Raw genomic sequence first — 25147 nt, forward strand, 5'->3', positions numbered from 1 at the left:
AAATCAAGCCAAATACACCAAGGAGCTTCTGAAAAAGTTTGGAATGGAAGCATGCTCTGCTGCTTCTACTCCAATGAGCTCATCTATTAAGCTTGACAAAGATGAAAGTGGTATTCCAGTAGAGGTAACTCAGTATCGAGGTCTTATTGGCTCCTTATTATATTTAACTGCCAGTAGACCAGATATCATGTTTGCTGTTTGTATTTGTGCTCGTTTTCAATCTAACCCCAAACAATCTCATTATATTGCTGCTAAGCGTATTTTGAAGTACTTGAAAGGAACTCAAAACGTCGGTTTATGGTATCCCATTGATTCATCGTTAAATCTTATTGGATATTCAGATGCCGATTATGCAGGTTGCAAACTAGACCGAAAAAGCACAAGTGGATTTTGTCAATTTCTTGGAGATAGGTTGATATCCTGGTTTAGCAAGAAACAGACGTCCATAGCCACATCTACTGCAGAAGCAGAATATCTGGCTGCTGGAAGCTGCTGTTCTCAGATACTATGGATTCAACAACAATTAAGAGATTATGGGATTCAAGCCTCCGAATCACCTATATTCTGTGACAATACCAGTGCAATTGCAATCACACAAAATCCAGTACTTCACTCCAGAACAAAGCACATAGACATCAGACATCACTTTATTAGAGATCATGTGCAGAAGAAGAACATTCGTCTGGAATATGTTTCTACTGATCAACAAACAGCAGATATCTTCACGAAACCCCTACCAGAAAATAAGTTTTCTTACTTTCGTAATTCTCTTGGTTTAATAGATTTAACTTAGTCATCCTCTGTTATTTTAGTTTAACTTCTTTTAGTATTTAATTTTACTACCAGTAAATTTTTGCAGATCAGCAGAAGAGAGAAGTCAGATGAGCAAAACTGGAATTTTATTAGAAACCATTTAAGTACTTTACACAATGCATAAATGAAAAACAGTAGATCTTATTTGCTATTTAACCAGTAGCGTTACATGTAGTGCTTGTCTTCTATTAGAGGAACTTTCTGACATTTGCTTGCAAAGTACTTCAACAGGAGAAAGATGGTTTTCTTCGAAAGAGAAAGGCCTAGAAAGAATCTAGCAAGCTTAGGTCTTGCCAGCACTAATGTGATTTTTAGATGCCATACAAGGCATCAGAGAGGATTTCATCATCATCAATCCTCCAGCACTCTCTTATCGCATTAGAATGCTTCTGCAAGAAATGGATGCAATATTTGAAACTCAACCATAGCAAAAGATTTGCATAACCGTGGAAACTACAACTCAAGGAGAGTATTTCAAGGACCTTCTCGACATCGTTGAAACCTTCAAACCTCTCTCTGAACAATTTTGCCTCATCTCCTGAATCTAGCTCTAACTCTCTTTTTATCTGAACTTTCATTTTTTTTTACTTACCTTTGATCAAGATTTGCAGGTATTTATAGGGGGAACAAAGACTCTTGTGAATCACACGATTGTAACTGTTCATCTTCAACGGCTCAGATTGAGAGATGGCCAAGAGTCACTTGTCACAATTATGACTACTTATTAATTGCATTTACCGAGGGGGAACAGTAACTTAGTCAGACTGAGAGTTTGACGTCTTTTCAGAAAACAGATAGGATATTTGTCTTCTCGATAAAACTACTTGTCTGCTGGTTTTGACAAAGTGCTCATTTACTTCAGCACTCTGAAACTTCCAGTAGACGTTATCATATAATGACAAATTCTTTTTTTCTGATTTAATTTAGTAACCGCCTGGACAGCCCGCTCTTTTTCAAATTTTTAAAAATCATTCGTATTTCTGACATTTTCTGCAAAATCTTTTCAAACACTCAACCAAGAACATACTGACACGTGTCTTTATGTTCATTTGACGGCTGTATATCTTTTTCACTCCTCACATTTTCATCTTTACTGCTTCATATCTATCGTTATTCAGCTACTGCTTTCTCTATATCGTAACTAACTACTGCAAAGTTTTCTGCTTTCATCTGCATACAGAAATGGCTGGCGCATATACCCTCAATGCTTATCAGGTTAACTTTGCCTCTGTTCTCACCATCAATGATGAAAATCTTCTTAGAATGTTTCAGGACATTGACAATTCAGGACTCCGAAAATTTCTGGAAGCCCCCGCAATCATCTACAAAAATGCTCTCCTGGAATTTTACGCCAAAGCAACAGTCCATGAAGGAAGGATTGTTCATACCCAAGGAGATGCTTCTATCTCCATTGATGCTGCTCATCTAGGAGCAACCTTCCTCCTTCCACTTTCGGGTATTTCTGAACTTTCTGATATTTCAAAAACAGATATGTCTGTTGCTCTCACCTCTTTCTCCGCATCTGGAGAAGAAGTGTCTCCTTCCTGCCATAAGAAATTACTGAAGATAGAGTATCAGATTTTGGTCAATATTGTGGCCAAAGCTATTCTAATCAAGGCCGGCACCTTCGATAAACTGACAAAAGAAAAGGTTCAAGTCATGACTGCCATCACCAAAGGGATTAAGGTGGATTGGAGTCACTTTATTTTTCGAATAATGAAGGATATGGTCACTCGGAAGAGCTCTGGTTTCGCGGTTCAGATCAGTGTATTGCTCAAAGATGCTGGTTTTCCATCTACCAGTGATCTTGATGCTACTTCTGTCACAATGATTGATGCAGCAAATGTTTTGGCTCTAAGGCCTAAGCCAACAGTGACGGAATTTGTTGCAATGAAAAAGGAAATTGGGGAATCTGCCTCTGAGGCTCCCAAACCTCACAAGCAAATTTCAAAGAAACGACTGCTTATTTCGACAGATTCCGATAAAACAGCCTCAGAAGAATCTGCTGCTACTGCTCGCTCAGCAGTACCGACCCCAGCAAAGAAGAAACAGCGCACCATCCTCAAATTGAAAAAGACAGCAGCACTGTCTGAAATTGAGAAAGTACCTATTCGACAAGTCTTTCCAGAAGCTGCTCCTTCTGTTCGCTCGACTGTTTCTTCTACTGCTGTCGTTACTGCGTCCATATCAGCACCCTCTTCTGTTTCAGTCTTTAAGCCATCATCTGGCGTTGTTATTCGAGAACCAGCAAGTGGGTCTTCTGCTTTTCGACCTATTGCGCCCATTTCATCTACTGACAAAGGAAAAGGGAAAATGGTTGAAGAACCACCTACTTTTGGTTACAAGACCACTGTTACTACAGGTGTTGACCTTCATCTAGCAGAACTTGAGACCTATGCTAACGAGGAGATAAAATTTTTTGATGAATGGCATGCTGTCCGGTTGTTCCATTCTTTTGACTTCTTCCAAACCAAAGGCAATTATAGCAAGATGATGACTGCCGAAAGGAGGACTTTTCAGCTGGCAAAAACGAAGAATGTTATCGAGGCCTTGGGCAGACGGAACTTCATCCTCGATCAACTCAAGTATCGGAAATTAGAATCAGTGTTGAAAGTTATTCAATCGAATTTTGATCCTGCCACTCCCACTGCTGCTCAGGATCACCATGTTATTTTGATTCTTTCTGAAAGACTTCAGCAGATGAATGAGCAACTTCTTGCTCAAGAACAAGGCTTTGGAGACTCTACAGTCTATCATATGGGTCTTGTCCCGAGCTTTCAACAAAATCAGATAGTTGAGGAAAGGACTACTGCCTCCCCAAAGGCTGCTGTTCTTAGTACTCCTACATCTCCGACTCAGCCTATTCAGTCCTCATCGCTTCTATCTGTGCATGAACTGGCTTCAGTTGAGGAAGTGATTGAATCTATTGTCCCTGCTGTTTCTGCCACCTTGGACTTACCAGCTTCTGGATCTCCTACCCCAGGACCACAAATCGCAGAACCAGACACTACCTCCCTACTGCCGAACTTGGAATTGTTTTCTGCTGAACATCAAGCAGATATGACCGTTCTTCTGGAACCTCCCTCTGCACCTATGGTTGAAGCACCTTCAGTTACACAGGCTGCTACTGTACCCCTGGAAGAAGCTTTAGCTTCTGATCTGGCTATCCCTACTGAAGATGCTACTCCGCCTCTGGTTGCTATTGAGTCTACTGTTTCTGCATTTCCAGCAGAAAGCACTTTAGACCTGGTCCCTTCTACTGCTTTGTTAGATGCTCCTGTTGTCTCTACTGTGTTAACTGTCTCTCAACCTGTTGTGACTGCGACGACTTCTCGTCTTTCTGAGATCAAACAACGAATTCTTGACCGAACTCCTTCACCAGAATCGGATGCTTTCAATCTCGAACAACAGATTCTCTGTCTACAAACCGACCTCACCAACATCTCTGAATTGGTGAGGCGTATGTCTTGTGAAAACATTGTGGAAATAAGTGGTGCTAAAGACTTCCGAGAGCGCATGGGTAAACACATCTATCTCACTAAGGAGACAACGGACAAGATGTATGTTGAAGCCTCCCTCTTCAGACAAAATGTATCAAGAACTCACAACGCCCTCCTACTCGCTCAAACTGATATACTAAATCTAATCACTGAGCATGACGATCTTTTTCGATCGCTTTCTACTTCTGTGGAACTTTTGGATGCTAAGATTGACTCTCAAAATCAATCTATTACTGCTCACATCTCCTCTCAGACTCCTTATCTAGAGATGCTAACTGATGGCATTCAAAATATTTCCGGAAGACTGAATGATCTCTTTACCCATGTGATGGCCGCTGATGCCAAAAAGGGGGAAGATAGAAGAGATCAAGAAGGAGTTAGGCAAACAGAAGATGAGGCTGAACCTTCCAACAGAAGAGAGCAAGAACCTCAAAATGAAGAAATCATTTACAGGGACATTGGAACCGATTAATTTGCTTACCTTGATACAATTTTTATCATTATCTGTTTATTTAAATGACTATCTGTTCATTTTATATCTTTCTACTGTTTAGGTTTTGGCATCACCACAAAGGGGGAAATTGTTAGATATGAATTTTATTGTGGCGGTGGTAACTAAAACCAGTAGACCAGCAGATCAGAACAACTAGAAAATTTATTAGTAGCTGCTGCTCTAGTAAAACTAAACCAGTAGAAAGAAGGGTAACTATACAAACCAGTAGAGAACACTTTGTAACGTTGCTACCTTAATTGTTACCTTTAAAGTGTTCCTAGTACCAGCATTAATTGCAGCATTAAATACTATACGGAGTCATTTAATGCTTATTACCAAATTAAGTATAAAACAAGACTGATTGTTTTATAGCTTTTCTGCAGGAACCTATTTCGGTAATAAAGCTGATTATATCAGTTATCTGAAGACTTCTCTGTTTATGAACGTTGAACTCAGTCGATTATATATACTTGGATCAAATCCTTGTTCGACACGACACTTCGCATAATATCATTTTTCAAGGAACGAAGCTACTCTCTTATCAGAAAAATATCATTCATCCTTGAGCGTTGTCAAGTTCAACAAAAAGAAAAGTAGCACACGCTTCAAAGCTGATATCTGATCTTGTTAAAGATCATCATGTGCTACTAATTCTTACACTCTTCAAAATCTTTACTGCACCAATATTTTATCAGAAGAGTCTGTAATCTGAAAAGAGTCTTTTCAGAACTTTGTGATCCATATTTTTGTAAGTTGAGAAACTAAGAGTTTCAGTAGGCTGAGGTATAAGCCCTTCTGAAGTGGGTGTGTACAAGTGTTGTACTGTAATATCCAAAGTCTTTTAGTTATACCTTCTGGAAACAGAAGAAGGGGAGACGTAGAAGAGTTCATCTTCGAACTTCCATAAACAACTGCTGTCTACTGCCTTATTGTTTTTCAACCACTTCATCAGATTATTTCCGCACATTCTACTGTAATCAGGTGAAAGTATTCTCACAAGATCAACTACTATCCTTAACAGGATTCTAGTACTTCATACACACGAAAAACGAGTAGAGTTTATTCACCCCCCCCCCCTCTAAACTCAACTTCGATCCTCAACAATAATTTAGCTAATTAAGATAATTTTATTTGACAACCACTATATGCACTCCATTTAAATACATTGTGATTCTGGCTTAGTAAAATTTACTATTCTCTTAATTTTGTTTTTTCATTGTGAATGATATTTGGATGAAAAATATCTTTGTTAATTTGATAGAGCTGTCATTATGTTATAATCATGCAAATTGAAAATTGTTATATAAACAAGTGAATATATTTGATTTATCGTCATGGTGTATTTTTATTTATTGTGTTTTGATATATTTAGATTAATAAAAACTCATAACAAGATGTTATTCAAACGAATTTAAAAATTATCTAAATCTCGTTATTATATTTTTCATTATTAATCACCCATGTGCATCGCACATGATCATTCCTAGTATATATATATATATGACCCGATATGATAGATATGGGGTTTTTTTAAAAAATAATTTAAGTTTCAAAATTTATTTCAAAACTAAATTGTAAAAAAAAAAGTGTTGCAAAACTAATGCAATCCACGCTTGGTAAGCGTGGACGCTGCTCTACGTAGGAGGGTCCGCGCTTGGTAAGCGCGGAGTATTTTGTAAATTTTTTTATATATATTTTTCGTTTTTCAATGTCCGTTCATTCATTATCATGCCTGACAACTTCACGTGAAAGGCGTTCATTAAGTCGATGCCTGAGAACTTCACGTGAAAGATGAGATTCTGGAAAATCACGTGAAGACCAATAATTCAAATAAGAATCGAAGCTATACAGTCTTCACATTTTATTCTCCTATATAATTGATGAAAAATTCGAGGAACGAGGTATCAACTTTCTCTTAAATTTTTTCTCGATTTTCATTGACAAAATGTCTAACATCAACGTACTATTATATTTTGGTGGTCATGTAATTAGCGATAATGGATCGATTGAGTATAGCATTCCATTTGTTAGACCGATACGAGTATTACGATCTATTAATTTGATGGAGTTAGTTGAAGTTGTGCATAAAATGTTAGCAATCGATCCAGCGAATTTTTCTCTGAACATGTCAACAAAGTATTCATTCATGGAGAGAGCATCTTGGCATGAAATTTAAGTCAATCTCGTTGATGACGATGCTTTACAGTTCATAATGCAATGTGACAACATGCATGTTTTGCATCTGTATGTGGAAGCAAATTCAATTGAGCATAATGTTGGATTTGATGATCCTGAATCTTACGTTCCACATGCATCCGATTCAGGTTTTTATAACCAACCCGGTACGTCTACATATGGTGGTTTCCAGGAGCAAGAATCTTATGTTCCACAGGTTACTGAAGGACTCGGTAATATGAGTTTCGATGATGTAAGTGGGCCTTGAGATCAATATATAAATGTCTCGTCGGAACAAAATAATGCTCCATATTGCTCGAATCCAACATTAGATACGAGCGCTCATTGTCCGGATCAGGCCAATAATGATGATATTTGGAGGACTGATTCCGAACCCGATATGTCATACAGCGAGTCTGAAGAAGAATAAGTGAATGTTGATGATGAAGTGAATACTTTTACAAATCCTGATGAGGGTACATCATCTCGACAACCACCATGTGACACATTACAAAGGTAGACCGTACCATTTGTGTCAAACACTTCTGAGATGCCATCATTTTTCAATAAATCATTTGGTGAAGAGCCTCATGATTCATTCGATGTTCCTTGTGGAGTGCAATCAAGCTATTACAATCCGGATAGAGGTGAATTATGCGTCAATATATTATTTAAAGATAAGAATGATCTTATTGCATCTATCAAGGATTATTCAGTCAGAGTTGTCAGGCATGAGTACCGTGTCGTGGTTAGCACACGCAGTTTGTGGAAGTTACGTTGTAAAAATAATTCTTCTACGGGCATTTGTCGATGAGGACTTCGCACTTCTTTGAAGGCCCATACTGGTTATTGGAAAATAACAAAATATGGCGGGCCTCACACATGTATATCTACCTCTGTTGGTATAGACCACAAGAATCTGAACAGTGATATGGTGGCACATACGCTATTGGGAGTTGTTCGTTGTGATCCTTCGTACGAGATTAAGTATATCATCGAAAATGTGAAAGATAAATATGGATATCAAATCTCGTACACGAAGGCATGGCGAAGTTTGAAACCTGCTATTGAAATTGCTTATGGTACATGGGAGAGCTCCGTGCAATTACTCCCCAAATATATGTGCGCTTTGTCAAAATATAATCCGGGAACATTTGTGGAGTGGAAGCATCTGAGAGCCAACAATGAAATGAGTAAGACACTGAACTATGTTTTTTGGGCATTCAGGCCGTGTTTTGATGGGTTTCGGCATTGTCGGAAAATAATTAGTGTTGATGGTACACACTTGTATACCAAATACAAGCATAAAATGTTGATCGGTGTCACTCTGGATGCGAACAATCAGGTTCACTGCTAGCATTCGCTATTGTGGATGAAGAAACAACAGATTCTTGGAAATGGTTCTTGGAGAACGTAGGAAGACATGTTGTTCATGGTGAAAACGATGTGTGTCTTATTTCTGATAAACATAAGGGAATCGTGCGCGTAACTGCAGAGCTACCATATTTTCAACCTCCATACGGTGTGCATCGTTTTTGTTTGAGACACGTGTGTTCAAACTTTAACGCTAAATTCAAAGATGTGCATATGAAAGATTTATGCTGGGCGGCAGGCACATACAAAATCAAATTTGTAAGTTTGAATCAATAATGGAGGCAATCAAGCATAAAAACATTTTGGCGCACCGATATTTGGCTGGAATTGAGAAAGAAAAATTGAGTTTGGCTCATGACGGTGGTTGGCATCGTGGGGTGAGGACAACCAATATGTCGGAGTGTTTAAATAGTGTGTTGAAGGGTGCTCGTAGACTTCCTATATCTGTCATAGTACACTTGACACTTATGAGGTGCGTACAATATTTTATTGAACGTGTGAGTAGAGGTGGTCGTATGGTTCAGGAAAATCAGCTTGGTCAGATTATGCATGTCGGATGTATGACAAGTGGGCTAGAATATCTAATGAACATCGTGTTGCCAAGTATAATGTATGTGAGCAAACTGCTTCGGTTGCAACTGTAGGAAGACCAAGTCGTGGCCAACATATGCAGGTGGTCAAGTTATCAACGAGTGATTGTTCGTGTGGTAAATGGAAGATTTTTGGCATACCATGTTCTCATGCTATTTGTACCGCAAAGTGACACTTGTTGGATCCCACGACACTTGTGCAGCCATGGTATAATATATCTGAGTATTTAGCGACTTACGAAGGCAGATTTCAATCTCTTACAGATGAGCGCTACTGGGATCCTCCAACTTTCGAATTGCACCACAACCCTGTTAGACGTGAAAGAAGAAAAGTTGGTAGAGATATAACAACTCGATTGAGAAATAAGATGGACACAACTGTTTCTAGACGAAGACAACATTGATAAATTGTTTTGTTAAATTGTAATAACAGTAGATCTGTTAAATGAGAAATTAATTATTTACCTCGTGTTTACTTTGTAATTTTTTTCTATTTCATGTGTAAAAAAAAAATCGTTTAGAAATGCTACCGCTCGAGCGTGAGGTGCTCGGGGAAATTTTCCAGAACGCCTCGCGCTCGAGCGGTGAAAAAATCGAAATTTTCCAGCGCACCTCTCGCGCTCGAGCGGTAACTTATTACTGCTCGAGCTCGAGGTGTTCTAGAAAATTTCCAGAGCACCTTGCCAAGTTACCGCTCGAGCACGAGGGGTGCACAAATTTTTCAGCGCACCCCTCGTGCTCGAGCGGTAACAAAGTACCGCTCGAGCACGGGCTCCACATTATTTTTTCATTCCGTCTCCCTTTCAATTTCCCTTATATTCCCTTTTCTCCACCCATTTCCTTATCTCCTTATCTCAAATCCACCATTCTCCATTCCCCTTCTCCTTATCTCATTCTCAAAAAAATTCTCATCTCATTCTCAAACCATGGCTCCCAAGAAGGTGAAAGGTAATCCCGGCTCTTCTTCTTCTTCGTTTGATAGAACTAGATTGGTTAGTGATGCGGCGCAGGCGCGGTATGAACATGCAAAAATTAATAGAAACCCGATTACCGAGCGGGGATTTCGTAGACAAAGAGGATATCGATACGTTGGGCCTCTTTTGGGGTTGGAGAGGAGCAGATGGGAAAAATTTGGAACTCAACCGAGAGCGGCGGTGGTATCGGTGGTGCGAGAGTTTTATGCAAATGCGGGTGAGAGGACGGATGCCAAGGCCTTTGTTCGAGGTAAACTTGTGTCATTTGATTCGTGTATAATCAATGCTTTTTTAGAAACGCCCGAGGTTGATGATTCCGCCTTCCAAGCTTTGGTTGCTAACCCTGATTATAATGTGATCATCAACACCCTGTGTCATCCAGGGGCGATATGGAAACCAATAGGGGGTCACCAAGTTGTTTTGATGAAAAATATCTGATGGCCGATAATGCTCTTTGGTATTTGTTTTTGACGAGGAGAATGATGCCAGTCTCACACAAAAGTTAAGTACAAAAGGAGCGGGCCGTGGTGCTATATTCTTTGTCTCAGGGTTACCCAATCAATGTGGGAAAACTTATCAATTCTCAAATTTTGATGAGCGTTCATAACAGACACATCGGGCTTTTCTTTCCCTGTATCATATCAGAGTTGTGTGCGATGGCAGGGGTTGTGTTCCGTGATGATGAAGGTGGCTGCAACCAATGAAGCCCATTTGTGCACAGGACTTGCAACAGAAATACGCTAAACGACAGTTAGACTTCAGGACGGATGAGGGAGATGCAGGTGAATCGAGTACCGCCGCCCCGCGTCAAACACAACCCCACAGACGGTCCCTAAACGACAAAGTAGACGAGATGCTTGCCTTCATGGCTCATCAGGAACAAGTTAGCTTGAACCACAATGAGCATCTTGAATATATCGAGTCCACGATGCAGACAACGATGGTCGAGAGGGGTGTTGACCCAGTGACCATCCGTTCATTCCTCCGTTCAATTTTCAATATGACTATCAGCCGCAAGGGAATGCAACAGGAGTGCCACCACCAGATAATGACGAGGATGAGTATTGATCAACGATTCACCATCAATTGTTAGACCCCAAATTATTGAAACATCTTGTAATGTCACTGTTGTTTCACCACATGTAAAATGAAACGTATGTATCTCGCGTCGCAAACGTTCAACAAGCGCAGTAATCAAATGATTATCAAGAACTTGAGAGCCACATTCTAAAACTCCATAAAAACCCATATGATTTAAATATGCGAGTACACGCCTGTGTAAATAATTATCAGTATACAACTTCCAAATCAAATGGTCTTACCTCTTCACTTTGAAAATATCATCATCTGTTAACGAAGACACGCTTGATGACATATGTGTCGCTTGTAAATAGAGGACACTGGGATCTTCTGGATTTCGATTATCTGTCATTCTGAACTATGCTCTAGATCTTCTCAATTTTGTAAAAAAAAATTCGGTGAGGAATTGAGAAACCGATGAATGAGAGAGTAAAGATAAGAGGAGGGAAGGAACGAAGAAGGAATCGGGTAAGATAAGGATTGGATGAATGGAGTAGGGACACGTAGGCACAGTAGGATAAGGGTTTGATGAATGGAGGAGGGACACGTGGCTGCTCCACATAGGCAGCGTCCGCGCTTACCAAGCGCGGATTGCATTAGTTTTGCAACACTTTTTTTTTCAAATTAGTTTTGAAATAAATTTTAAATTTAAATTATTTTTTACAAAAACCCAGATTGTCTATGTTTCTTCATGTCAGAGGTTTAAATTTGAAATTTTAAAAGTGGTTTTTCAGTTGATATATCCACGTTATGAAATAATTTTACATGTGAATAAAAACCGATTAACCAATAATACGGTATTTTAAATAATTCAAATATTTGATCGTTTAAGCATAGTGGACCAATAATACGGTACTTTAAATAATTCAAGTTTTCACAAACTCTAGGTGGAATGGTTAGAGCTGCTTACCAGCTTGGTGAATTGTCCCCATAAATTTATTCATTTGATTTAAATATACTAAGCAAAGAATATTACGAAATTAAGAAAACTTAGTGTCGGGTGATGGCTTAGTGAAGATGTCAGCGACTTGTTGATCTGCTGAGATGTACTCTATCCAGATGTCCTTTTTTATCACATGATCTAGGATAAAATGATGTGTTATATTAATATGTTTGAATTGAAAGTGCAATCCATGGTTGTATGTTATTACAGAAATTGTGTTGTTGCAGAAAAACAGAGATCCAATAGCTTGAATACCACGGTCTCTCAGTTGTTGTTGAATCCATAAAAGTTGTGCACAACAACTCTCTGCGGCTAGATACTCACCTTCAGCCGTAGATGTAGCAACTAAAGTTTGCTTTTTATTGAACTAGGATATTAGTCTGTTTTTGACATGATCCACTGATGCTCTTCCTATCAATCTTGCAACCTGCATAATTTGCATCTGAATAGCTAATGAGGTTAAAACTTGAGTCTTTGAGAGGCCAATGACCCACAAAAAGTGATACAAATCTGACCAGGCATGACGTGATAAATCTTGGGAAGAGATTTAAACATGTATGTTGTCTCGATCGTAAAAGCTTAATGATAATTAAAGATGAAGAATGAAACATATTCAAATGCTTGAAGGAGTTCAAGGAATCATTTCATGAAGACGTCTATAGCAACAAAGCATTCAAGTGCAAAATGACCACGAAAGGCAGCTAGGACCCTCCCCGGCGGTGCAACTATTTTGCCCCAGCGCTATTCTGTGCGAGGGTAGCTTGCCCCAGAGTCCAGAATTCCCCACCACAGCGCGCCGCAGTGCATATTTGAAGATGGGAACCCTAACCTACTATTTTTTGTTTTATTTTTCCACATAAACACATTGTAAAAAAATTATTGAAGATTGAATATATTTCTTTGATTTTTCTCTCAAGAAATTCAAAGTTTTGCTTTGCACCAACAAAAATCAAAACTTATCAAATATTTAATCTTTGTGAAGTTTATCGATTGTTCTTCACTCGGATTCTCAAAGATAAGTTATTTTGAAGGTTCGTTTGAGATTAGTTATTTATCTTAGTGAAAATTTGTTGCTAAGTTTTTCGTAGCTTAGAGGTGAATATCACAAACCTTTACTTGTTTGAAAAGGATTGGGACAATCCAACATTCTTTATTTCATTGAATCGAGGGTGTGACTCCGTTTTTTAGGGCGTTTGATTTTCGTGTTTGAAGAATCCCATCATTTGGTATCAGACATTTTGGTTCCATTTGATTCAAATAAGTATCTCGTTTTTCATTATCATATATCTACGTTGTTCTATCTTTTTGTTTTCAGATCTGCGTGATTCTATCGTTATTTGTCGCTTCGTGAATCTTGTGATTCTTAAAATTTTGTGAGTTGTTCTTGGTTTTTCGAGTGGCATAAATCATTCTTGTGCAGATCCAAAAAATATAGAAAAAATTCGAAAATTTTGCTATTATTTAACATTGATATTTTATTCTTAGTTCTTTGTGAGTCATATTCAAGTGTTTCTCACAATAAAAAAAATATGTTTAAATTTCTTGGCTTTGCGCAGTTCAAATGAGAAAGTTGGGAGTGTCCACGGGTTGAATTTATTAGTTTGATACATACAAATACAAAGCTTAAGTGCACATTTGAGAGAACTCTTAACTTCGAGTGAAAAATCTTTAATGCAAGCGTTTATTGGAGTGATTTGTGAGTTTTGTAGTGAGTCGAAAAAAAAGAGTAGAGTGAATTTTCTTTGGAGTCACTGTGAGAATTCAGGTGAGGAATATTTTAATTCTACAAACGTTCTTGTAGATACAATGTCCGAAAGAAAAAAATGGAGAAGGATGTATGAGATGGCTCAAACCAAGAAATTTCCAATGTCCAAATACGGTCGTTATTAGGTGATATCACTAGGATGATGAGGGCCGAGTTGGCACCATTATGCGAGAGAGTGGGAAGGTTGGAGGTTAGTACAAATGGGAGCAGGTCTCAGCCTAAAAATGTAGGTAGAGGCAAAGACGAGGTGAAATTTAAGCCTTTACGTGATAAGTATAGGCAAATTGGTGGGGATAGGATAATGAGAGGATTTGATGGGAATAGAGTGTCGTACACGAGTCGGGATGATGATAGGCGACTCGGAGAAAGCATATACTGAGTGGCACAAAGATGACAGTACCACTTTTCAGTGGGGGAGCCGATCCAAAGGCGACCTTGAGTGGGAGGAGAGGATGGAGTGTATCTTTGAGAGCCGAGATTAAACGGAAGCAATGAAGGTAAGACGAGCTTGTAGCGAGTTTACCGACTATGTTATTACTTGGTGGGTTAACTTAGTGCGAGATAAGAGATGATGTGGAACACGACAAGATTATCTAAATGGAATTGACCAGTTTGCAGAACACGACAAACTTATCTAAATGGAATCCATTTGTGCGCATTAAGGAAAAGCTTTTTGTCAGTCAAAAGACAATAATGGACTTTGCATCAAAGCTCAAAGATAAGGCGTTCTAGAATAACTGTCAGAAAGGACAAAACAAATATCGAGGAATGAATTCAACTGCAACAGGAATATTTCATGAGTCTTGATGTACGATCGCATTGCTGTTATAAATATAGACCAAGATCATCAACAATTATAGAGAGTGTGAAAAAGATAGAAGAAAGGGCACGCTCAATTCAATTCATATCAACTTACTAGAAGTAATCAGCCTAGAGAAAATACTTCAACGTGTTATCAGCTTAGATTAGAAGCACAAATCTTTCAGTGTGTGAGAACACGATTTCGTGTTGTATTCAGAGATAAGTTCACACACACACACACACACACACGACCAGTCACATATACAGAGAAAAGAGCGTATTGAATAGTTGAGTGAGTTGCACAAAGACGTAAAACTTGCGTATGTAGTTTTTAACACACAGATGTTAAACAAGTGTTGGTTGGAAGGTGCTACCTTCAGTTTAGGCTAAGAGTTCAATTTAGGCAGTAGTGTAAGTCCTAAGCTGACTGGGTTTGTGAAATATGTTGTATAAATCAAAGTCTTCTAGTGGAACTTACCCGAGGTGGTAGAAATGGTGATGTCACGCCCCGAGACCGAAGCGTCGGTGACATCCGGCGTTGTTTAAAAATTACATTGAAAACAATAAGCCTCATATCAAATAAACCAGTCTTTTTCATAAATAAAAATTGTCTTTACAATTGACAACGGAATAAAATTACAATCAATAGTTTGCGGAAGCGAAACAAAAGAAAGCTTAAAAATTTTGATCCTTGCTCTTTTCGTTTGATCACCATCCCCAGAATGCTTCATGTTCCTCCTCATTCATTTGCTCTTCATTCCTATCTGGTGAGAGATGTAAAGGGTGACTGTTCTGGGAAACATTCAGTAAGTGGGGGCCGATCGATTTTCACAATTACATATAGATATAATTTTAAATTATATTTTAACATACATTCAAAACTTATTTCATTGACTTATCATAACAGAACCGAATCAAATTCGAAATATGAGACAAAGATTATCAGACGATTCAGAGCAGATCAAATCAGAGCAAACACAATATCAGACGATTCAGAGCAGATCAAATCAGAGCAAACACAACACTTTTACTCATCTCATTTCTCGTGATCAAATTGTCCTCAATATGTTAGTCTACTAAGGGTCGAGGCCAGAACGTAGTTTTATACCTACTAATGGGGGCCAAACAAAACACAATTTTATACTCATTGATGGGGGCCAGAACACAGTTTTATACCCACTGATGGGGTCCAGACAGAATTACAATTATCGTTCCATTTCAAGTTCGAATTTTAACATTGTATCACATAATCAGATTTATCGAACAGAACTTATCAGGATTTTGAGCGAATTCAGCGGAATCAAAGAATATCGAAATCAGAAAAGAACATAACATTCATCGATCAGGGTTTTAAATCATATAAGCATTGATTTTCAAATATAAGGACACACATACAAGCATGTCATGTTGTATTTATGCAAATTTTAAATTACAAGAAAATACATAACAAAAACCCTTTTACCGAAATTCGAAGGTGTACTTCGAAATTTGCCGAAACTCGGAAGGGCAAAGCTTGCTGAAATTTGGACAGGTGATGGTCGAACTTGGACAGGACTTCACGATAATAATATTGACGATTCTAGAACGAGAATGCGAGCACGAGCTTCCTTTCTTCCCCCTTTCCTATCGGCGGCCGGGATCTTCTTGGTGAGAGTGAGGAGCCGAAACTTTTATTGCTTTTTGGGTGTTGTTTCTTCATCACATTGAGGTGGTATTTATAGGTGAAGGTTGGTCTTTTCCCCTCCCCATGGCCATCCACTTGAGCCCCAAACAAAGCCATCAATGTGGTCAAGGATATCCAAGCATCAAAGGTCATCTTGATCAACTCAAAGGTTATCTCTTATATAATAATTTGTCCTTTTCCTTAGCTCATATTTTAGCTCCATTTTTGGTTCTTTTAGGACAAGAAAAGTTGAGCTTGGGTTTTACTCCTCTGGCGATGACGCTTTGATTATTGCGATTTCTCGTAGCATAGCTTCTCGTTGAGCTAATCTTCGAGCTTTGGAGTTACTTCCTCGAGCCATGTTAGATGATTCGCTTCGGAAATTCCGGGTTCTAAAATCCCACCCTTCTTATTGGAAGTTTTGCCCTCGAAACTTGGATCAGTTCGATCTTTTAAAGAGATGAGGATATTGAGTGCACATAATTTCTTCTAGTTCCCAAGTTGCTTCCCGTTCAGTATGATTTGACCACCGTACTTTAACATATGGGTTTGTTCGGTGTCTCAGCACTTGATCTTTGGTGTCCACTATTCGAATAAGGACCTTTTCATATTTCAGCTCTTTGTTCAGGTTCCTCTCGATCAATAGCGGTGCAACTTTAAGGATAGGACTTGGATCTGGGACATATTTTCTTAGCTGTGAGATGTGGAAAACGTTGTGAATTCTGGACATGTTTGGTGGTAAAGCCAGTCGGTAGGCTAGGGTTCCCACTTTTTCCAGTATCTTGAAGGTTCCGACATATCTTGGATTTAACTTTCCGGACTTGCTGAACCGAACCACTCCTTTCATAGGTGAGACTTTTACATAAGCTTTTTCACCGATCTCCAGTTCCAACGGTCTTCGCTTTAAATCAGCCCATCTCTTTTGTTGATCTTGAGCTATTTTGATTCTCTCTCTGATTATGGCTACTTTTTCAATGGTTACTCGAACAAGATCAGGTCCAATAATAGTATTTTCTCCGAATTCATCCCAGTACATAGGTGACCTACACTTTCGGCCATACAATGCTTCATACGGAGCCATTTCGATGCTACTGTGATTGCTGTTATTATAGGCAAATTCTATCAGAGATAACTGTTAGCTCCAATTTCCATGAAAATCCAGAGCACGTGCCCTCAACGTGTCCTCGAGAGTTTGAATTGTTCTTTCAGTCTGGTCATCAGTCTGTGGATGATAGGCCGTGCTGAGAGTGACTTTGGTTCCCATAGCCTTTTGAAAACTTTTCCAAAATCTTGACACGAATCTTGGATCTCTTTAAGATAATATACTTGCCGGAACTCCGTTTAATCTCACTATGTTATCCATGTACAATGTGGCTAATTTATCCAAGTTGTAATTCATTCGAATCAGTAAGAAATGTGCAGATTTGGTCAATCTTTCAATGATTACCCAAATCTCATAGTGACCTTAACTTGATTTTGGTAGTCCTACTACTAGTCCATAGAGATGTTATCCCACTTCCACTTTGGTATTTCTAATGTTTGTAGGAGTCCTTCAGGTCGTTGATGTTCCGCTTTGACTTGTTGACAGGTTAAACACTTGGAAACAAAGACAGCTACGTCTTTCTTCATTCCATTTGACCAGTAATTATCTTTCAGATCTCGGTACATTTTAGTGCTTCCAAGATGGACTGAAAATTTTGATTTATGAGCTTCGGCCATCACTTCTTCCTAAATCCCATCAATGTCCGGCACACACAACCGTCCTTTCATCCAGAGGACACCATTAACTCAATGTACGAATCGAGAGGTCATACTCTAAAACTTATAGGATATTATTATATATATTATTAATTAAATAATAATTATTAAGGATTTCATCGAAAACTTACAGCAGCTTGCCAAAAAAAAGATAAAGAAAAAAAAAACAGAGGCATAATTGGCATAATATCTACGATTGGATTCAAAAAAGCATAGGCTTCGGGCAATTTTTCGAAGAAAAAACTACTCGAAGAAAGGGAAGAATTAATACAACAAATAAAGATTAAACTAATGATATTAAGCATAACAGAAATTTTTGTGTTCTTGGAGATAATTACATTTTGGTTGGGTTTTTGATATAAGGAAAAAGGAAGAAAGTCAGTTATGGTAGACAAAAATCCTTCTTCTTTTTGAAGCGCCAGTCTTGAATTCTTGGGTTTTTCCTTCTTGAGTTTGTTCTTTAATCTTCAAGATAGAGGAATCCTGGCTTTGTTTTAATTTAACTGATTCTCTAAGGCATTGTTGTGCTGATAGAGAAGATAATCTTACTTTCCCAATGTTCACTCTGCTCAAAGAATCTGCTACTTTATTCGCCTTACCCGGATGGTAATTGATTGGTAAATCATAACCGTTCAGAAGTTCAATCCAGCTTCTTTGCCTCATGTTTAGTTCATTTTGGGCGAATATGTATTTGAGGCTCTGGTGATCCGTAAATACTTCGAATTTTACCTCATAAAGGTAATGTCTCTAGATCTTTAGCGCAAATATGATTGCCGCTAACTCAAGATCATGAGTTGGGAAATTTTTCTCATAAGGTTTTAATTGCCTTGATGCATAGGCAATTACTTGTCCTTCCTGCATAAGCACACAACCTAATCCTCCTTTTGAAGTGTCACTATATATCGTAAAGTTCTTACCATCTTATGGAAGAATTAGTACTGGTGTAGATGCAAGATTTGTTTTAAGGGTTTCGAAACTTTTCTTACATGCTTCATTCTAAATAAATTTTGAATTCTTCTGTGTGAGTTTGGTGAGAGGAATGGCTATCGAAGAAAATCTTTCCACAAATTTTCTATAGTATCCAGCTAATCCCAGAAAGCTTTTTATTTCGATTACCGTCTTTGGTCGAGGCCAGTCCTTGATTGCCTCTATTTTCTTAGGGTCCAGTGACACCTCTAATTCAGATATTATATGGCCTAAAAGCGCAACACTTTTTAGCCGAAATTCACACTTCTTGAATTTGGCATAGAGTTCATTTTCACGCAGTTTCTGCAAGGTGAGACGCAGATGTTCTCAATGGTCTTCCTCTCTTGGCGAGTATACAAGGATATCATCTATGAAAACCACCACAAACTTATCAAGGTATGGCTTGAATACTTGGTTTATAAGGTCCATGAATGTTGCAGGAGCATTTGTTAGACCAAAAGACATTACCGTGAATTCGTAGTGCCCATATCTTGTCTTAAAAGCTGTTTTCGGGATATCATCTACTTTGATCTACAGTTGGTGATAGCCTGATTTTAGGTCGAGTTTTGAAAATACTTTAGCTCATTTTAGTTGATCGAAAAGATCATCTATTCTTGGGAGCGGGTACTTGTTCTTTATCGTGATTTTGTTTAACTTTCTATTTTTGATCTAAAGTCATTTTTCTTTACAATCAAGACTGGGGTTCCCCACGGGGATGCACTCGGTCGGATTTGTTTCTTGTCCAACAACTCCTGAAGTTGCTCCTTTAATTCAGCTGGAACCATTCAATATGGTGCCTTTGAAATTGGGGTAGCACCAAGGACCAAATTAATTTCAAATTCCACTTCTCTATCGGGTATTGCACCCGGTAATTCCTCGGGAAAAGCGTCTGAAAATTCTTGAACGACTGAAATATCTTCCAACTTTGGATTAGTTTCTTCTCTGAATTCGCTGATAACATTGCCAGGTAAATTTCTTCACTGCATTTTATGGCTTCCCAGGTTTGTGAAGCGGATAGTAGGGACTCTATTTCCTTGGTCTTTCCATGATATATGATTTCCTTTTGAGTTAGAGTCTGAAGTTTAACATTTTTCTTTTGGCAGTCTACTATGGCATGGTGTTTATCTAACCAGTCCATTCCGAGAATGATGTCGAACTCAATCTTATTGAGTTGAATCAATTATGTCTCAAAGTTCTGTTTACTGATGCAAATTTTACATTTCCGTTATACCTTATGGGTCTCAATAGTTTTGCTAGCAGGTGTTTCAACTCTTAATGTTTCACTAAGAGTTTTATGCTCAAGTTTTAGCTTTTTAGCGTAACATCTAGACACAAATGAATGAGTAGCATAAGCAGTCATTTCATTGAGTAAAACCGTACCTGCCACCACATCATTGGTGTTATCCGCTTCTTCCTGGGTTCACTACAAGAAAAACGCCCAACGACAACGCATCTATGACAACGGTTTTTTTTGAAAATCCGTTGTCGTATAGTTTTTAACAACGGTTTTAATGAAAACCGTTGTCGTAGGTGCGTTTTGACAACGGTTTTATAAAAACTGTTGTCTTTTAGGGGTTCAAAGACAACGGTTTTATAAAAACTGTTGTCTTTTAGGGAGTCAACGACATCGGTTTTCTAAAAACCGTTGTCTTTCAGCGTTTTTTTAGGGCAAAAGACAATGGTTTATGAACTGTTGTCTTTTGGCATGTTTTTTTTTGACAATCGACAACGGTTTTTGAAAACCATTGTCATTAGGGTGTCAACGACAACGGTTTTCTAAAAACCGTTGTCTTTCAGCACTTTTTTAGGGCAAAAGACAACGGTTTTATGAACGGTTGTCTTTTCGCGTGTTTTTTAGACAATCGACAACGGTTTTTGAAAACCGTTGTCGATTAGCATTTTTTTGAAAAACAACAACAGTTTTTAAAAACCGTTGTCTATTAGCGTGTTTTTTTAGGACAAACGACAACGGTTTTCAAAAACAAACTTTGCCACATTTAGCGACGGTTTAACCAAATACCGCACAAACTCTCTATAAATATCTCCATTTTCTTTCCATTTTCCCCCACAATACTTAAAATTTTTTTCTCTCCTACACAATTTTATCACTTCACACAACACTTATATTTTTTTCACTACTTCATAATATTTTAAAATTTTTCTCTCTTACACAATTTTATCACTTTACACAACACTTAAAATTTTCTCACTACTTCATAACACATAAAATTTTTCTCTCTTACACAATTTTTATCACTTTACACAACACTTTAAATTTTTCTCACTACTTCATAACACATAAAAATTTTCTCACTTCTTCATAACACTTAAAATTTATCTCTGTTACACGATTTTAGTTTCGATTGTTAGTTTCTTTTAGATTTATTAAATTATTAAACGATTTTTTTTATTTTTTGAAACAATTTAGCGACGGTAATAATGATACAAGACCGTCGCTAATATTAGCGACGGTTATCAAAAAAGACCGTCGCTAAATTAGCGACAGTTGTCGTAACCGTCGCTAATTAGCGCCGGTTGACTTAACGTCGCTAATTAGCGACGGTTTGAAATAAAACTGTCGCTAAAATTATTAGGGACGGTGTTGAAAAACCGTCTCCGTTGTCGTATGCCATTTTTCTTGTAGTGGTTATAGCATATACTTGAGCGTTACTCTTGTTTTCATTTGTTATGCTGGGTCCGGTCCCTTTATCCTTGTTCTCAGGACAATCTTTAATCTGATGTCCTACTTTTCCACACTTGAAACAAGCGCCCGTTTTCCTATAACTTTCCCCGAGATGATTCTGTCGACAAGTAGAACACCATTTCCCTTGGTGACGGTATTGGAGAAGGTTCATTTTTTGGGGCCACTCGAATATTTTGGCCGCTTAAATTTGGAGCCACTCTGAGTAGACTGACTGGCAAAATGTCTCTTGTTCTCTTCTTCTCGGCATTTGATATATGTTTTCACGCTCATTGTCACGCCCATCAATTCTACAAAGTTGTTTGGCCTGAATACAACCAAAGCAGATTGAATTCGGCTGTTCAGGCCTTTTTTGAAACTATGCATTTTCAGAGTTTCATTCGACATGATGGTTGGAACATTTGTTCCAAGATCATTGAACCTTGATGTATACTCCATTACTGTCATGTCCGATGTTTGTTTAAAATTTTCGAACTCACTAAGCTTTTGCAGGCGAAATTGAGCTAGGTAGTACTGCTTTAAAAATTCTCTTCTGAAGGTTTGCCAAGTGATCTGTTCCATCTCAGCCAAGGATGGTGACACTGTTTCCCACCACTTGCATGCTCGATGTTCTAGAAATGGTGTCACAACTTCAACTCTGAGTCCCTCAGGTACTTCCAATAGATGAAGTTGAGTTTCGACATTCTTAAGCCAGTTATGACTGACTTCCGGATTAGGATTGCCATCAAAGGTTGGAACTCGGTTCTTTAGGAGGGATTCGTAATGATACCTAATTCCTCGCGGTTGTGGTTCTTGTGGCGGCTGGATATCGTTGGCAATTGGGTTCAAAATTCCTCGAAATGTTGCAGCTACAATAGTAGCTATTGCCATCATATCCTCCTGGCTAAGTGTAGCATTTACTCGTTTTTTTTTAAAAATGCGGAATATTTTTTTTAAAGCTCGCGCTTTTCGAAAGAACATTTAAAATAATCGTTATTTTCTTACCGTAAAAATAATACAGTTTAAAATAACACAACTCGTCTAAAATCATACTTAAACATAAACGTATAAAAATTCTTAAAATCATCAACGTATGAAAATCTTCATCTCCTCTCTATCTCATAAATCGTAATGAGGAAAACATGTGGTCCTCGGGTCGTGTCACCCACCAAGTCTGCCTACTCAGAGTTCGGCACCTCCAGTCTCTTCAGCATTTAGCTCACTTGCATCACACACGCCTAGTGAGTCTAAAGACTCAACACGCCTGTACCAGGAATAACAAGTACATATACAGGCACATAACAGTGAAAAATATCATACTCAACATATCTTTCATTAACTTAGAAAACTTAATGCCAACATACCTTTAAAGAACTTAAAAGCATAATGTAAACGTGTTGTGTAAAATCATAACGTCTCAAAACATGTCATCTCATGTCATCATATACATAAACATGTCGTGTAAAATCATATCGTATTAAAGAATGTCATCTCATGTCATCATATACGTAAACGTGTCATGTAAAATCATATCGTATTAAAGCATGTCATCTCATGGCGTCATATACGTATACATTTTCTTTTTAGTTGAATACAGTTCATTAGTTGTGACTTTCGTATCAGCTCTATCGTATCAGCTCTATCGATGGATCCATCTATAAAAACCGTGGTGCCCGGCGGCAGGGGACATCAGCGACAGCATTACCCGCCCACTGAGCCCGGGCCTCAGCTCATCATATCTCATGTCAATGGAAATACGATCGTCGAGCTCCCTCTGGGGCCTCCTCCCGTAAACGGGCTCCCTCTGGGGCCTTTTCCCTCACGATAACTCCAATCATATCATCGTATACATATACATCGTCAGTCACAACCAATTCACATCATTCAAAAATATCATCATTTTCATCACTTAATAAAATATGCATACGCGTAACTTTCTTTTCAACCAAGCATGCACCGTATTTATCATAATTGCGTAAAAATCGTAAACATGACGCATGAACATTTAAAATATCATGAATTTGTGCTCAGGGCGCTGCCAGGACCAAAATCTCACCCCGGGTGCAAAATGACCATTTTGCCCCGGAAACCCGAAAATTATCGTTTCACTCCCGAACCTCTAAAATTGACCCGAAGCTTACCAAACTCCTTAAAATGTCCCAAAACATTTTTTAAAAGCATTCCTAGACATCAACTCGAGCCCAAAATCCAAACTTAATCGATTCATTTTAAAACTTGGACCGGGGTCCCGATTTAATCCGAATCGACTCAAAACATAACCAAATGTCTCCCGACTTTTTATCATATCTTATAAATATTTAAAAGTCCTAAAATAATGTCATTGGGCTCCCAAATGCACTACTGAAAATTTCAGAACTTGACTAAACAATCAGTCCTATCCTTATACACCACTTCATGCACAATTATCTCTTAAAATCTCTCGCCTCAAGCTCAACCGATTTCCCAGCCATGTGCCCGCCTATTAAGGACTCGATCAGACCCTAAGACACCTAATACTTTATTATCCTACCCAAAAATCTCGACTACCAATCTAGAGGAAACACAAAGCTCTCGGTCACTCCCTTTTAATGCAATCAACAACCCACACATGGCTCCCACCCTTGAAATATTCGGTCCACCTCCTATCACCCATTTCCAGCCTTTAAATATCATCCTTAAGACCATAAGAAACCCTCTAAACTAAGCTAAACCAAAGCAAGCTTCTGCAGACGTAATCTGGAACCAAAAATCCTCACACACAAGCCAAGAATGATCGGCCTTTGCTAGACCTCGACTCGATCGTGGTTCCAGCACTTACACACGTTAGATTACATCATTTCCACCCTTATTTATCTGGACTCGGCAGCCCTTGCACAAGGAATCAAGAATCGTGAGTTTACAATTAAAATATGATCAAATTTCATGCAAAAACCGTGCATCATTACAACAAACAACCTTAATTTAAAAGTCTAGGCCCCATTGCTATAGGCCTTGCTTTTGTAGGAATTTTATCCTCAGAAAATTCATCTGTATAAGGAAGACTAACTTGATGTTTTTTCCTATTCCAAAAGGCATTAGGAACATCAGCGCATATCTCTTTAGATATGGTTTCTGAAATAATTTTTATTTTTTCCTGAATTTTATCAGATTTTAACTTTTCTTTAATATTTTTAAAAAGAATTTCATCTTTTAATGAAGTAACAAAATTTTCTTTATTACTAACTATTTTTTGTAAAATATTGATAGATTTTGAAACTGGTATAGTTGTAAATGGAAAAAATAAATCGTTACCTTTAATATTAGTATATAAACCCTTTTCATTAATTTTATTAATGGGAAACAACATTTGAAAAAATGGAGTTCCTAATATTACAGGAGTAGAAATATTCTTAATAAGAATAAAAGTAGTATTAAGACAAACCCCAGAATTACATATTGCCACATCAGACAATTTGTAATTAACTATAAGAGGTTGCTTATTAGCAGCTGTTATAAATTGAGTAGTCTTTTTATAATATTTAGAAGGAACAATTCCTTCACTGATGCAATTTACATCAGCTCCTGTATCTAAT

At 38.1% G+C, this 25147-nt stretch overlaps 2 protein-coding genes across 2 annotated transcripts; both read right to left on the bottom strand.

Annotated features, from left to right (window-relative positions):
• Positions 1-16610: 16610 nt before the first annotated feature.
• Positions 16611-17252, bottom strand: LOC140810244 (uncharacterized). The gene has a single exon (XM_073168116.1). It carries the CDS (start codon positions 17250-17252, stop codon positions 16611-16613), a length of 642 nt encoding a protein of 213 aa, XP_073024217.1.
• Positions 17253-21746: 4494 nt separating this feature from the next.
• On the bottom strand, positions 21747-22466 carry LOC140810245 (uncharacterized). The gene has a single exon (XM_073168117.1). The coding sequence runs from the start codon at positions 22464-22466 to the stop codon at positions 21747-21749; it is 720 nt and encodes a 239-aa protein (XP_073024218.1).
• Between the last annotated feature and the right edge of the window lie 2681 nt (positions 22467-25147).

The sequence above is a fragment of the Primulina eburnea genome, chromosome 13 (genome assembly GCF_022965805.1).
Source record: "Primulina eburnea isolate SZY01 chromosome 13, ASM2296580v1, whole genome shotgun sequence".
NCBI lineage: Eukaryota > Viridiplantae > Streptophyta > Magnoliopsida > Lamiales > Gesneriaceae > Primulina > Primulina eburnea.